Here is a 14,046-nt window from a genome sequence, read left to right as displayed (position 1 = left end):
GTCATGATCAAGAAAAGAGCCTTCACATCATTTTCAAAGAATTACTACAGGAAAATTGCCTTGATATTCTAGAAGTAGAGAACAAAATAGAAATGGAGAGAATCCACTGATCCCCCCCAAGAAAGAGATCCCAAAAAACCAACCCCCAGGAATATTATAGCCAAGTTCCAGAATTCCCAAGTCAAAGAGAAAATATTACAAGCAGCCAGAAGGACACATTTCAAATATCATGGAGCTGCAGTCAGGATCACACAGGACTTAGCAGCAACTACACTGGAAGCTCATAGGGCTTGGAATATAATATAATGGAATGCAAAAGAGCTTAGAATGCAGCCAAGAATCAACTACCCAGCAAGGCTGAATGTCCTCTTCCAAGAAAAAGATAGACTTTCAATGAACCAGGGGAATTTCAAATGTTCCTGTTGGAATGGCCAGAGCTGAACAGAAGGTTTGATCTTCAGATACAGGACTCAGGTGAAGCATAGAGATTGGAGGAGAAGGGGGAAAATAGGAGGGACTTGATGATGATGAACTGCATGTATTCCTGTATAGAAAAATGACACTGATAATACCCATATGAACCTTCTCAGTTAATAGAGCAGGTAGAGGGAGCTTTTATAGTTGAAGCACAGGAGAAAGCTGAATTTGAAGATAAAATATGGTATAAAAATGGAGTCAATAGAAAAAAAGGGAAATGTAATGGGAGAAAGAAAAAGGAGAGGGGGAATAGGCCAAAATATTATATATAATAAGATTTTTCTTTATTACAATAAGCTATTGGAAGGGGATATGGAAGGGGGAAGGCAAGGGGGAATGAGAAATCTTTGCCTTCATCAGAGGTGGCTAGGAGAGGAAACAGCATATATACTCAATGGGGTATAGACATCTGGAGTAAGAAGGGGAGGACAGGGGGAAGGGGGTGGATGTGAGTGATGGAGGAGAGGATGGACCATGGTGGGGAGAGTGGTCAGATATAACACATTTTCTTTTTTACTTCTTGCATGGGGCTGGGATTGAAAGGTCTGTCCGAGACCATAGGGCCAGGTGGATTCTGGGCCTAAGGGGTGGTATGGGGGCTCGGGGCCTCTTGGCCCCAGAGCCAGGGATCTGTCTGCTGCACCACTGAGCTACCCTACAGCAGAGTCAGAGTGAAAAGAGAGAGAAAATATAGTACATAGTAGTGGAGAAATATGAAAGGAGGGAGTTGCGATCAGAGATGGCAACGGTGGAAAAATATGGAAGTAACTTTTGCCATGGACTTATCATAAAGAATGTGATCTACCCACAACAGAGTTGTTGGTGTTGGATCAAAGACTCAAGCACATTTTTTTATTATTATTATTTTTGGGGGGTGCAGGGCAAATGGGACTGGGTGGCCTGCCTGGGGCCGCATAGCAGAGTGATCATTGGGTGTCTGAGGCTGGATTTGGACCTCGGTGCTCCTGGCTCAAGGGCCAATGCTCTGTCCGCCACCCAGCCACCCCTACTATTATTACTATTTTATTTTATTTTGGGTCTTTTTTCTTCTTTTTTTTGGTTTTTGCAGGGCAGTGGGGTTGGGGTGGCTTGCATGTCACACAGCTGGGTGATTGTTGGATGCACAGGGCTGGATGTGGGCTCAGGTGCTCATGGCTCCAGGGCTGGTGTTCCATCCATTGCACCACCTGGCCATACCTACAATTATTACTCTTAATTTTTTTAATCTTAATTTTTTTTTCTCTCCTCTTTACTTTATCACTCAACAAGTCTATATTTATGGGGGGAGGGGTACTTCGCTTACTCTTAAACAAGAATATTTTATTAATGTAAAAAAATTATTTGTACAAAATGAGAATAAATATTAAATAAAAAAGGAGGCAAATTTGACTTTATATTAAAAGAATAAGATCTATGGCTAGATTTTGACACTAGATTAGTATATCTAATTCTAGCAGTACCCAAACTCTTTAGTCTCATGACTCTTCTACACTTCTAGAAAATTACTGAAGACCCAAAGAACTTTTGTTTATAAGATTTATATTTTTAAATATTTACCATATGAGAAATTAAAATTGATAAATTTTAAGATATTAATTCACTAATAAAAAATTCAATTTACAAAGGCAGCTAGGAGGCGCAGTGAATAGAGCACTGGCCCTGGAGTCAGGAGGACCTGACTTCAAATCCAGACTCAGACACTTAATAATTACCTAGCTGTGTGACCTTGGGCAAATCACTTAACCGCACTACCTTGCAAAAAAACAAAAAAAAAATTCAATTTACATATCAACATAAAAATATTTTTATTAAATATAACTATCTTTTTAAAAACAAATAAGAATGGCACTGATTTGCATATTTTTGCAAATCTCTTTAATGCCTGGATTCTCATCTACTTTTTTGCATTCTATCTGTTGCAATACACTGTTTTGGCTGGTCTATACAGAAAATCCTCCTAAAAGAAATATGTAGTTGGAAAAGAGAGGAATAGTTTAATAGGAATAACAACCTATTATTATTATTATTATTATTATTATTATTATTATTATTATTCAAATATTTTTGACCTCATGGACTGCCAAAGGATCTTGGAGACTTGGTCCACAGACCATTCTTTTAAGAACTGTATTTTCCATCAGCAGTTTCAGAGATCATCATGCCACCAGGATAAGGTAGTCACCTAAAATCTTATCATTATGCAGATTGACTCAGTTTTTAATAATCAACTTCGAAATTCCCTCAGTAGCCTCTCCTTCTAACTGAAGGAATAAAGGATGAAGCAATAGACTCTTCACAAAGTTTTCCTTTATAGAGGCATCTAAGAATTCTCTAGGTTAACTTTCCAGTTTAAGGATCAGATCTCTGCCCCCAGTACTCTGGTTTTCTCTCTCTTTTCAGCTTTCTTTTGTTTTCCTTCATTAGATTGTAAGCTCCTTGAGGGAAGGGGATATCTCTCTTTTTTCTTTTATATATCCCCAGTATTTAACAAAGAGACTGACATATAATAGTTGCTTACTAAATGTTTATTAAAAAGAATTGTTTCCTTAGTAAAAAGAAACAGAATAGGTATGGGGCGGCTAGGTGGTGCAGTGGATAAAGCACTGGCCCTGTAATCAGGAGTACCTGGGTTCAACAGTCTCAGACACTTAATAATTACCTAGCTGTGTGGCCTTGGGCAAGCCACTTAACCCCGTTTGCCTTACAAAAAAGCCTAAAAAAAAAAAAAAGAAACAGAATAGGTAAAAAGGGAAAGTAGTTTTAAAAAGTTTACAAAAGTGTGGCAATACAGGACTGAAAGTGGGGCAAACATGAGAGAACTTGTTTGAAAGTCAGTTGAGGTTTATTTCCCACTAAAAAGGGGAAAGAAATGAGGACTCTGGGAAACAACTTAAGCAAAGTGATAGACACTTGCAAAAAGCAGAGCAATTAATAAGATCTTCACTTTATTTAATAATAATTTCATCCTTCAAATGGTAGAAGAACAAAAAAAGGCTAAGCTCTCTTCTGAATATGATTCTCACTAACAGAGAGGAGCTGGTTGCTAGGGTGGAAATGAAGGGAACCCTATTGGGAAGGGACCCCCTCCCTTCCTAAAGTTTGTGATACAGAAAGACAGGACATCAATTTTTTCCTCTCTAATGTTTTCTTTCTTCTGTTTGGATTTGATTCTTCACTCACAATATGATCAATATGAATCTATTCTTTACCTTGGTTATAAATGTAGAGCCTATATCAGATTAATTTCTATCAGGGGAGGGGGAAGGGGAGGGAGGGAGGGAGGAAGAAAATTGTAAAACTCAAAATCTAGCAAAAAAAGTTTGATAAAACTACTGTTGCATGTAGTTGAAAAAACAAATACATAAAACATAAAAAGAAAGAAAGAAAGGACATCAAGGTAATGTCTAACCCATATCTTACATTGGAAAAGAAGATTTCAAAGACTTCAGAAGCTAAAGAGGTAGGATGACATAGACTAAAATTCTATATAGGAAATTATCTCAGGAGGGATGAGAGATGCTCAAGAACAGATTCAAAGGGAAGCAATGATGAAGAAAAAACAGAATTTATCTGAAGACTAATGTGGATTCAAAACTGGATGACTAGACTCAGTGATATAGTTCAGTGTTAGTATGTCAGGAATCTCTAGTAGAGGATCTGTGCTTTGCCCTCCACATTTTATTAATGACTTAAATAAAGGCATAGATTGCATAACCATAAAATCTACAAATGACAAAAGTGGAGTTAAATAATACACTAGATAGAAAGTCAAAATCCAAAAATATCTTGATAGTTATACAACTGTCCTGACTTTAATAAGATAAAGTTTAATAGAGAAAAATGTAGTCTTGTGCTTGAATTCAAAAAATTAAATCCTAAGTATAAGACAGCATGGTTAGACAGCAACTCTAAAAAATATATGGGTGTGGTGGAGCTAAGATGGCGACAGGAGTACAGCCTCTCTTCAGTGCTCTCTCCAAAATATTTCAAAAACCTTAAAACTATGACTCTAACTAAATTTTCAAGAGACAGAATCCACAGAAAGATCCAGTGAAGCAATTCTTTAGTCCAAGGTAACCTGGAAAATAGGGGAAAGTTCTGTTCCATGGAGTTGGAGGAATGTCAGTCTTTTAGGAACAGTCCCAAGGTACCTGAGAGTGCTGGCTCCTAGCAGCAGAAGCAGTTTCCTGATCTGCACCCCAGGGAGCACCAAGCACAACTTGGAAGATCAGCAGAAAGACCTCTGCCAGAACGAGTGGGATAACTAGGCCAGCGAGGCCCTCCTCATGAGGCCATGGCCTCCTCATGTGGCTGTGGTCCTCATCACAGCCCAGATCCCAGGAAATGGAAGCAGGCCAGTGGAACTGCCCAGCAGGCAGCTGTGCCCTAAGTGCTCAGCCCACGGAAGTTAAGGGTGTGGAGGGAGACTGCTGAGGTCTGTCCTCTATTCCCCGGGATAGGACTCTGGAGATTTAACCATATTCAGACCCTGATCATAGTCTGGGCCCCCCATAGAGCAGGGACACCCCTCATAGCCCCAGGGCAGAAAGGTACACCTGTGGTCATTCAACAGACCAAGAGAGCAGTCAGACCCTCACTCCTTGCAGGGGTGTCCCAATAATACTCAAAAGTTCAGGAAGCACCCCAAAACCAGGCACAAGCTGGGGAAATGAGTACACAGGAAAAAAAAAAGGGAACTGACCAAAGACAATTACTTTGGTCCCATGGAGGACCAAACCACACAATCAGAAGATGAGAAAGACCAAGCTTCTCATCTAAAGACTCCAAGACATATAGAAGTTGGACTCAGGCTATGACAGAACTCAAAAAAGATTTTGAAAACCAAGTAAGGGAGATAGAAGAAAAATTAGAAAAAGAAATGAGAGAGATGCAGGAAAACATTATAGAAAACAAAGTCAGCAACTTAGTCAAGGAGATCCAAAATAATGCTAAAGAAAATAACATGTTAAAAACCAGTTTAGGTCAAAAGGATAAAAGAGTTCAAAAAGTTATTGAGGAGAAGAATGCTTTATAAAGAAGAACTGGCCAGATGGAAAAGGAGATAAGAAAGCTCTCTGAGAAAAACAAATCCTTCAAATGTAGAATGGAGCTAAAGGAAGCTGAAGACTTTGCAAGAAACCAAGACACAATAATTCAACACCAAAAGAGTGAAAAACTAGAAGAAAATGTGAATTATATCCTTGAAAAAAACAACTGGTCTGGAAAACAGATTCATGAAAGATAATTTAAAAATTATTGGGCTACCTGAAAGTGTCATGATCAGGAAAAGAGCCTTGACCTCATTTTTAAAGAATTTATAGGGGGGCAGAGTCAAGATATCGACAAGAGAGGATTGTGTAATTTATGAGGGACTTAATGATGATGAACTGTGTGTATCCCTGCATGGAAAGATGATACTGATAATATTCCTATAAACCTTCTCATTTAATAGAGCATGTAGAAGGAGCTTATACAGATGAAGTATTCCATCTTGTTGTGAGTTCTACTACTTTAGGGGGAAAAAAAGTAATTTTTAAAAGGTATTTAGAGTGGTTATTGGGTTGGGGGGGGCTTGAAGGTCCTTGTCTTTACCCGCCATCTTGGTTCTGCCTCCTGGAATATTATTTTTATTTCTCAGCATCAATTAAAAAAAACAGTCCAGAGGTAATTCAGAGGAAGGCAATATGAAAGTTGAAGGTCCCTCAACATCATAGGAAGATTATATTAAAAAACTAAGCATGGAGAAAACAGAAAGAAGAAATGGTACCCTAATCAAGTATCTGAAGGGCATTCTATTAGTCTTCAAAAGACAGAATCAGATTTGCAAAAGAAGTAAATTGAGATTTGATAGCAGGGAGGATTTCCCCCAAATAATAACTGCTTAGAAGGCAGGATGGATTGCTTCAAGAAATAAGAGAGTTGCCCCACTTTAGAGAATATATACGTCTGTGTGTGTGTGTGTGTGTGTGTGTGTGTGTGTGTGTGTGTGTGTGTGTATCTTGTCAGGTATGGTATGGTAGGGATTGTTTTGGGCTCCATAACTATTGTTGCTATTCTTTGTCCTTCATTCTCAAACATCAGGAAGGTGATGCTACTATAGTAGAGGAAATAATGAACAAAGAAATATGCTTTATAATCAATCTATTCCCTCTGCATTGAGCATGGAGCTTATATTCTAACATTACTCAAGGCAATATACTTCCCTATCCTCACCCCTTTGTTTAAGTTATTGAGATGAGGTCAATGAATAAAGTATCTTGCCTTTGCCAGGCAAGAACTACTGGTAATCCTATCAACAAAACAATGGATTCCTGTCCTAATCTGAAAGGATTAGTCTATTGACTCTCTTCCACAGATTCCTCTTTATCTCTTCACTCTGAACTACCTTCCCCTCCCCCCATTTACCTAAGAATCCTTTAAAAACTCACCCTCAAGTCAGTTAAATTGCTCCTCTTCCTTTGTGTAGTTAACCCTCTCTTGGGCTCCAGGTAGTCTGTTGAGCTCCTAAACCTTTCCTTACTGCTTATCCTGGTGCATTTGATTCAGCAGTGACTTCTAACTATTTTTATCTTTCTCTCCCTTAGCTTCCTTTTTATTTTGGTTTTTGTAAGGCAATGGGGTTAAGTGACTTGCCCAAGGTCACATAGTTAGGTAATTATTAAGGGTCTGAGGCCAGAATTGAACTCAGGTAATCCTGACTCCAGGGCCAGTGCCCCATCTCCCTTAGTTTCTGCTAAACCACTGCAATACTTAAATCTTTTGGTCCCTAAATACATGTGGGTCAGGATACTTTTCATGAATTTATCACATTCAAACTCAAAACTAAATTATGCTAAAAATATTTTCTAAAAACATCTTTAAAACTCATTTTTAAGTTTCTTCAATTGGCCCTATACGATGACATACATGTGAATTGTATTTAAGTGAAGAAGGGTTGTAAAAAGTCACCCACATCATTTTCTCCTCCAAAGTCATCTTGGTCCAGTGGTCAGACAGAGATAAAGACAATTGGAGAAAACTCTGGATGCAGTGGGAGACCTTCATCTTTTTAAGCTAAGGTCTTTAATAGATCAGTAAAAAATCAATCTAGGAGGGGAAAACTCAGGGTTTCTGGCCAAAACAGAAACAATTAGTATTTATACTCAATCAGATCCATCAGAGCAAAAATAATGACCAAATGAAGCTTTGGCCTGGGGCCAATGGCCACTACATAAGAGTGAGAGCCAGAGTGATTTGAGTTTAAGGCATGGACCTTAAAAAAAAGAAATTTAGGCTAAAAACCTCAGGGTATCTTGGGATGTTTGAGTGATCAAAATTCATTCATTCTCTCTCTCTCCTCTCTCTCTCTCTCTCTCTCTCTCTCTCTCTCTCTCTCTCTGTCTCCCTCCCTCCCTCCCTCCCTCTCTTCCTCTCTTTCTCCTTTCCTCTATCAACATAAGATATCACACCCTTATCCACAAGTGTTCTGCCCAAAAAGAAATGTCAACTTGGCTACTAGATGAACACAGAGTTTTTTCCAAATTCCCAAATACTGGGTATCTGTGGATAGTTAGTTACCTTTTAGAAAGGGATTCATCCACAAATAATAAGTCACACAAAAATAACTTCATTTTGGTTTTTAACAGGGTTATTATAAGACTGTTAGATGAGGAAAATATGAAATAAAATTTTGCCTAGGTTTTAGCCAAGCAATTGATCGACTCTTATCCACTCTTTTGAATAAGAAAAAGACATATGGACTAGATAACAGTATAATTAGATCTATTTGGAACTGATTGAATAGCCAAGTGAAAATATCTCTTCAGGCTTTTATGAGGAGATCTCCAGTAGAATGCCTTTGAAATCTGTGGTTGGTTCAGCGGTTTTTAACATTTTAAATAATGACTTGGATAAAGACATAAATAACTACTTAGAAATTTTAGATGATATATCTGATACTATATTTGACATTAAAATCAAGTCCTCAAAAGTTCTTAAGAGACTAGAGCATTGGGTCAAATCTAAGTGATACATTTTTAAAATCTTATAGTTGAATTAAAAAACCATAAAAGCAATTACATAGGCTGTGGCTAAATAGTCATAAAAATGAAAAAGATCTGGAGTTTTTTATAAACTGAAAACTCAAAACATCAACAGTCTGATAAAACAGAATGTTCTAAGTCAGCACTGGGGGAGACAAGTGTGGCCAGAAAGAGGGATATGACAGATGGCCCTACTGTATTCTGTCTTTATCAAAGGACATATGTAGTACTGCTTTCAATTCTTGGTGCCATACCTTAGGAAGCTAGCTAGTTGAAGCTAGCTAGCTTACAATAGCTTACATTTACATAGTGCCTACTATCTGCCAGGCATTATATTACAAATATTTTTTTACTTTACAAATATTTTATAAATATTACCTCATTTAATCCTGACCACAACCATGGGAGGTAGGTGCTATTATTATTCCCATTTTAAGAGTTGAGAGAAAACTGAGACAAACAGATTAAGTGACTTGCCCAATAATACACAGCTAGTGAAGTGTCTAAGGTTGGATTTGAAGCAATCTTCCTGGCTCCAGGCCCAGTACTCCATGCACTGTGACATTAGCTGCTTAGAATGCTAACAAACAGGGAAGTTTCAAAGAAGAGTGACCAGGATGGTGAAGGACCTCAAGGCTATGTCAGTGAAAAATCATTTGAAGAAAAGAATAAGCTTAAATTGGAGACAAGAAAAGGAAGACATGATACCTATCTTCAAGTGTCTGAAAGACCTCTACAATGAGATTAGACTTGTTACTCAAAATGATAGAACCAGTAGCATGTAACTAGTTGCAGAGGATAAGGAAAAAGCATTTTAACAACTAGAGCTATTAAATTAGTATAACTGCCTGGAGATAACACATGTAAAGAGCTTTACAAATCTTTAAGTTAAATAAATTCTAGTTCATTACCGTCACTGGACAGTTTCTTGGATGACCAATTATCAGGTATATTGGAGAGGGAATTTTTTTTTCAGATGTGGGTTGAACCTAATGGTCTCATAAGTTTTTTCCTTTCAATTGTTGAGATTCTCTAATTCTAAATACTCCCCCAAAAGCCTGCTACACCAAAGGAGTAGAGTCGAGAATGCCACTTTGCCATATACTATGTAGGGAAGTAATATATTTTTAAACAAATTCAAGCTCTAAAACTGAACAGTTGTCCTATTTTCTCTTTAGTTACCTTATTAATAATTCTAACATCCATTCAGTGACCTAAAAATCAAGATTTACAGCTTCCCCTGAGTTTCTTGCAATACCTCAAAGTAAATTTTCTCCAAATGAATATGTAATCATGTGGTATAATCTTTGTAAAAGTAAACAACTACTATGTAATTGTAAAAACAGATTCTCCATTTAAAACAAACATGCAGATTGAATTCAAGGAAGGACTAGAGGACCTCAAAAGCTTCCTTCAATTTTTTGTTGTTTTTTGAAAGGCAATAGGGTAAAGTGCCATGCCCAAGGTCACACAGCTAGGTAATTAAGTATCTGAGACCTATTTTGAACTCAGTCCTTCTGACTCCAGGGCTGGTGCTCTATCCACCTCACCACCTAGCTACCCAATCAAAGCTCCCTTCTATAATCTAAAATCTGGTAAGATTACAAAATTGGAATCAACTCTAAAGAAGTTGTCAGAAACCATAATGAATGAAATAGCTGGTTTTCCTAAAGGCACATTATTATTATCATCATCATCATCATCTTATCATCATTATCATTATTATTACTATTAAATTTTGAGAGCCCCAAAGTCTAAAAAAAAGGCAAAATTTACTTAAAAATTTTTTTAAACCTTCTGTCTGCAAAATATTCAAGGAAAAATTCTGAAACTTCAAAAATTAGGGTTTGGGGGGGGTTTAGGTTTTCTGCAAGGCAATGGGGTTAAGTGACTTGCCCAAGACCACACAGCTAGGTAATTATTAAATGTCTGAGGCAGGATTTGAACTCAGGTCCTCCTGACTCCAGGGTCAGTGCTCTATTCACTGAACCGCTAGCTGCCCCCTTAAATATTAAGTTTTAAGCATTTTCTCTACATAAACACTTTAAGATGAATGAATAAGAATGAAACCACATTTTAACTTTTTCTATATTGAGATCTACAATTTCTGGAAAAAATTCATTTTTACTCTAAAATATCAAAATTCTCTGAAGCTGAAGCTTTCAATAGAAGATGAGAATAGCTTACCCATGAATAGGAATACAAAGAAGTCTCTCCATATTTGAAAGGACAATTTTTACAATTTCTGGTTCTCGGCTAGATCCTAATTCTGTCACCAAAAGTGATTTAGTAATATCTAAAAGGAAGAAAAATGGATTAACATTAGAAACTTGAAATTTCATTATCTTGAATTTGGAACAAAACACAATTTTTGATTTACAATTCAAACTAAATCATGACCTAAATTCCTCTATACTTTTTTCCATCAAACATGTCTACATTTCAACCCACAAACTTTTGCTTTTAACAACAGAAGACTTATCAACATTGTATAGGTCATTCATTACCTTATGGAATATCATGGGCTATAAAAGCTAGAATGATAACTCCTTTTACACAATAATAATATATCTAACTAGAATGCTCTAAATAATGAGAATTTGGAAATTAGTTCTGCAGAAATAAGTTTACTTTCCTAAAGTTACTAAAGTTAGCTAAAAAAATGTCATGCAAGGTTATGCTTGCTCAAATTAACAATCAGAATATCCATCCAACAGGCAGGACTCGGGATTATCTAGGATTTTCTTGAACCCCAGGCAAGCATCAACCAAATAATAATTACAAGCATCTTAAACCCTCATAACTCCTACTATTTTTGTAGTTGACATAGGAAGAAGCTTTCTGATCTTGGAATAACTCACTGAAATCAATACAAAATCATGGATGCCTGACAACTTGCCACTTCATCAGTACTAGTTATCCCAATGCTAGTTTTAAGCTGTTAGGAACCTTTGGGATTCATCTAGTCCAATGTCAATGTTTTATAGATGAGAAAACTGAGGTCCAGAGAAATAAAGTAGTTTGTCCAAGGTCACACAAGAAGTAAACTACAGAGCGAGGATTTGGACTTCAAATCCAATGTTTTTCCATTGTACTGTTGTTGAGTTGCACAGGCTGGGGCAATTCCAAATCATATTTGCTTTGTCTCTTTCCATGATGGGTATTAAAAGCTGAGCCATAACTAGAAATAGGAAAAGGAAAAAATACCAAAACACTGGAAGGAAATCAAAAATCTTGTATCATAGTATCCCCTTGTACACATTCATATGGTTCATTGCTTTGGGGATTTTTGTTTTTTGTTTTTTGCAAGGCAATAAATAGGGTTAAGTGACTTGCTCAAGGTCACACAGCTAATTATTAAGTGTTTGAATCTGAATTTGAACTCAGGTCCACCTGACTCCAGGGCAGGTGCTCTATCCACTGCACCACCTAGCTGCCCCATATACAGTTCATTGTTGATGAATACAATGTACCTCCCCAAATCTTTGGTAGCCTTTGGCTAGAATCTTTCTAATCCTTCAAAGCCCAATTCTGGTACCATCATATCTTTTCATTCTTATCTTTGTATCCCCCAGCACTATGTCTAATGGCTGATATATATAAAAGGTTCCTAAATAAATAAATGCCTGTTGAATTAGCCTTCCCTGATTTTACTAACTGAAAATAATTTTTCCTTTTTAAGTTTTTTACAATACTAGATCTTTGTTTTACCCTTATTACATTTTACTCTGCATTTACTTGAATATTTCTTGTGGACAGGGTTCATGTCACTTTCATTTTTTTATTCCTAGTTCATATCAAATCCTTGTATATAGTTACACTGTTTATTGGATTGTATCATTTGGAAAATTCAAAATATAATAAAAGTAATTCAAAACCTTCTAAATAACTCATAAACATCTATTTTCTTTCTAACACCAAAAATTACTTAATGAACTTACCTTCTTGTCCTGACACCTGAAGTTTTTGATCATTACAAAAAGCCCCTTTTCCTTTACGACCAGTATACATTTTATCTTCTATACAACTGTATACAACTCCAAATACTATCTACAGAAGAGAAACAAATGTAAAATGTAGCAATGAACTTTGTGTGTTATTATTTTTAAAGAAATTTCAGCTGCAAGAGAGTATAAATACATATAATTATTTTGGTGATCTGATAAGTGATTTTATTATAGAAAATTCCTGCAGATTTTTAAAACTTTTTCTTGTTTTATTTTTTTGTCGGTTTTTTTCCAACATGACTAATATAATTGCCTTCTCAAGGGGGAGGGGGGACAGGGAATAAAGAAAATTTGGAACTCAAAATTTTTCAAATGTTAAAAAAAATTGACATTAATTAGGAAATATTTAACAAAATTTTATGTGTGTATACACACACACACACACACACACACACACACACACACACACACACACACACAAAGTGTGTATAAATGTAAAAGAAAGGAAAACTACTCCTACTAATCAAGAACAAAAGGTTAAATGACTTCCCCAGAGTCACACAAGCAGAATGTTGAAGGAAAGATTTTTAACTTAGGCCTTTCTTACTCCAACCCCAGTACACTTTATCCACTTCTCCATGCTGCCATTCCATGCTGCTACGTGTTTACTTAAATAATATAATCTGGTTAAATTACTTAATTGCTGGATATTTAAAGTGTAGATTTCTAGACAAGATTGAGTTTGAAAAGACTTAAGGTCATTTAGGCCCAGTCAGGAAAATAAAATTAAAACTTCCAGCCTATTCCAAAATTTCTTCCAATTTCCTGGAAAGTGCCCTCTCATGATGTGTCCTCTTGTTGGAACAGGATGCTCTTTCCTTCTGCAGTCTTTTAAAAACACATGTGTCTAAAATTCATTAGCTTGAGTATTCCTTGTACCTTGTAAAGAAAGATTTGACCATTCTTTATCTATGTACTAGAAGATCATATGGGGTAAGAAGTTAATACTTGAGGAAGACCATCATCACACTTTATATGTTGAAACTATATGTCATATATTGTATCACCATTTTGACTTAAAATGTGCATATTATTTTTCTGAAGAAATTACTGTGGTAAAAGTTCAATTTTAACTTTTAAAGGGATCATTTCAAAGAAATTGTGAAGATGATTATGAACTGGTTGACTTTTAAACACACAAAATGTTCTCATATTTCAGTTTATGATTAAAATGCTATTTTGGCTAAACTAAGCAGTTAAATTGATTTCAAAAGTAATAAAATGAAAGGTAAATCTGATTCTAACATTTAGATATGGTAATAGTTAGCTAAAGAATAAAAATTTGGGTTAACTTTTTTCATATACAAAAGTTTAATAAAGGGTGAATGATGTTAGCCCCTATGATGAATGTAGGCATTTGGCTTCCACAGAATGTAAGAGGAGATTATTAGTTTAAAAAAAGTGTATATACATATATGTGTGTGTGTGTGTGTGTGTGTGTGTGTGTGTGTATCCTCAAATATTAACTTCTTACCCCCATTTGACACACACACACACACACACACACACACAATACAAAAACTGTGGGTCTGCCTGTGGCT

The 14,046-nt window shown here is 36.3% G+C and overlaps 1 protein-coding gene across 4 annotated transcripts in view; it reads right to left on the bottom strand.

Annotated features, from left to right (window-relative positions):
* Positions 1–14,046, bottom strand: part of IMPA1 (inositol monophosphatase 1) — a 50,822-nt gene that overhangs the window by 5,844 nt on the left and 30,932 nt on the right. For all 4 annotated transcript variants that reach the window (XM_074208192.1, XM_074208191.1, XM_074208194.1 and 1 more), the window contains 2 exons: positions 12,440–12,548; positions 10,686–10,794 (listed from right to left, as the gene is read on the bottom strand). In XM_074208192.1, coding sequence (XP_074064293.1) covers positions 10,686–10,794; positions 12,440–12,548 — 218 coding nt within the window. The remainder of the gene's footprint in view (positions 1–10,685; positions 10,795–12,439; positions 12,549–14,046) is intronic.

This window comes from Macrotis lagotis, chromosome X (genome assembly GCF_037893015.1).
Source record: "Macrotis lagotis isolate mMagLag1 chromosome X, bilby.v1.9.chrom.fasta, whole genome shotgun sequence".
In the NCBI taxonomy this organism is placed as follows: Eukaryota; Metazoa; Chordata; class Mammalia; order Peramelemorphia; family Peramelidae; genus Macrotis; species Macrotis lagotis.
The sequence above is the reverse complement of the archived record's forward strand: the minus strand, read 5'-3'. Positions and strand labels throughout refer to the sequence as shown.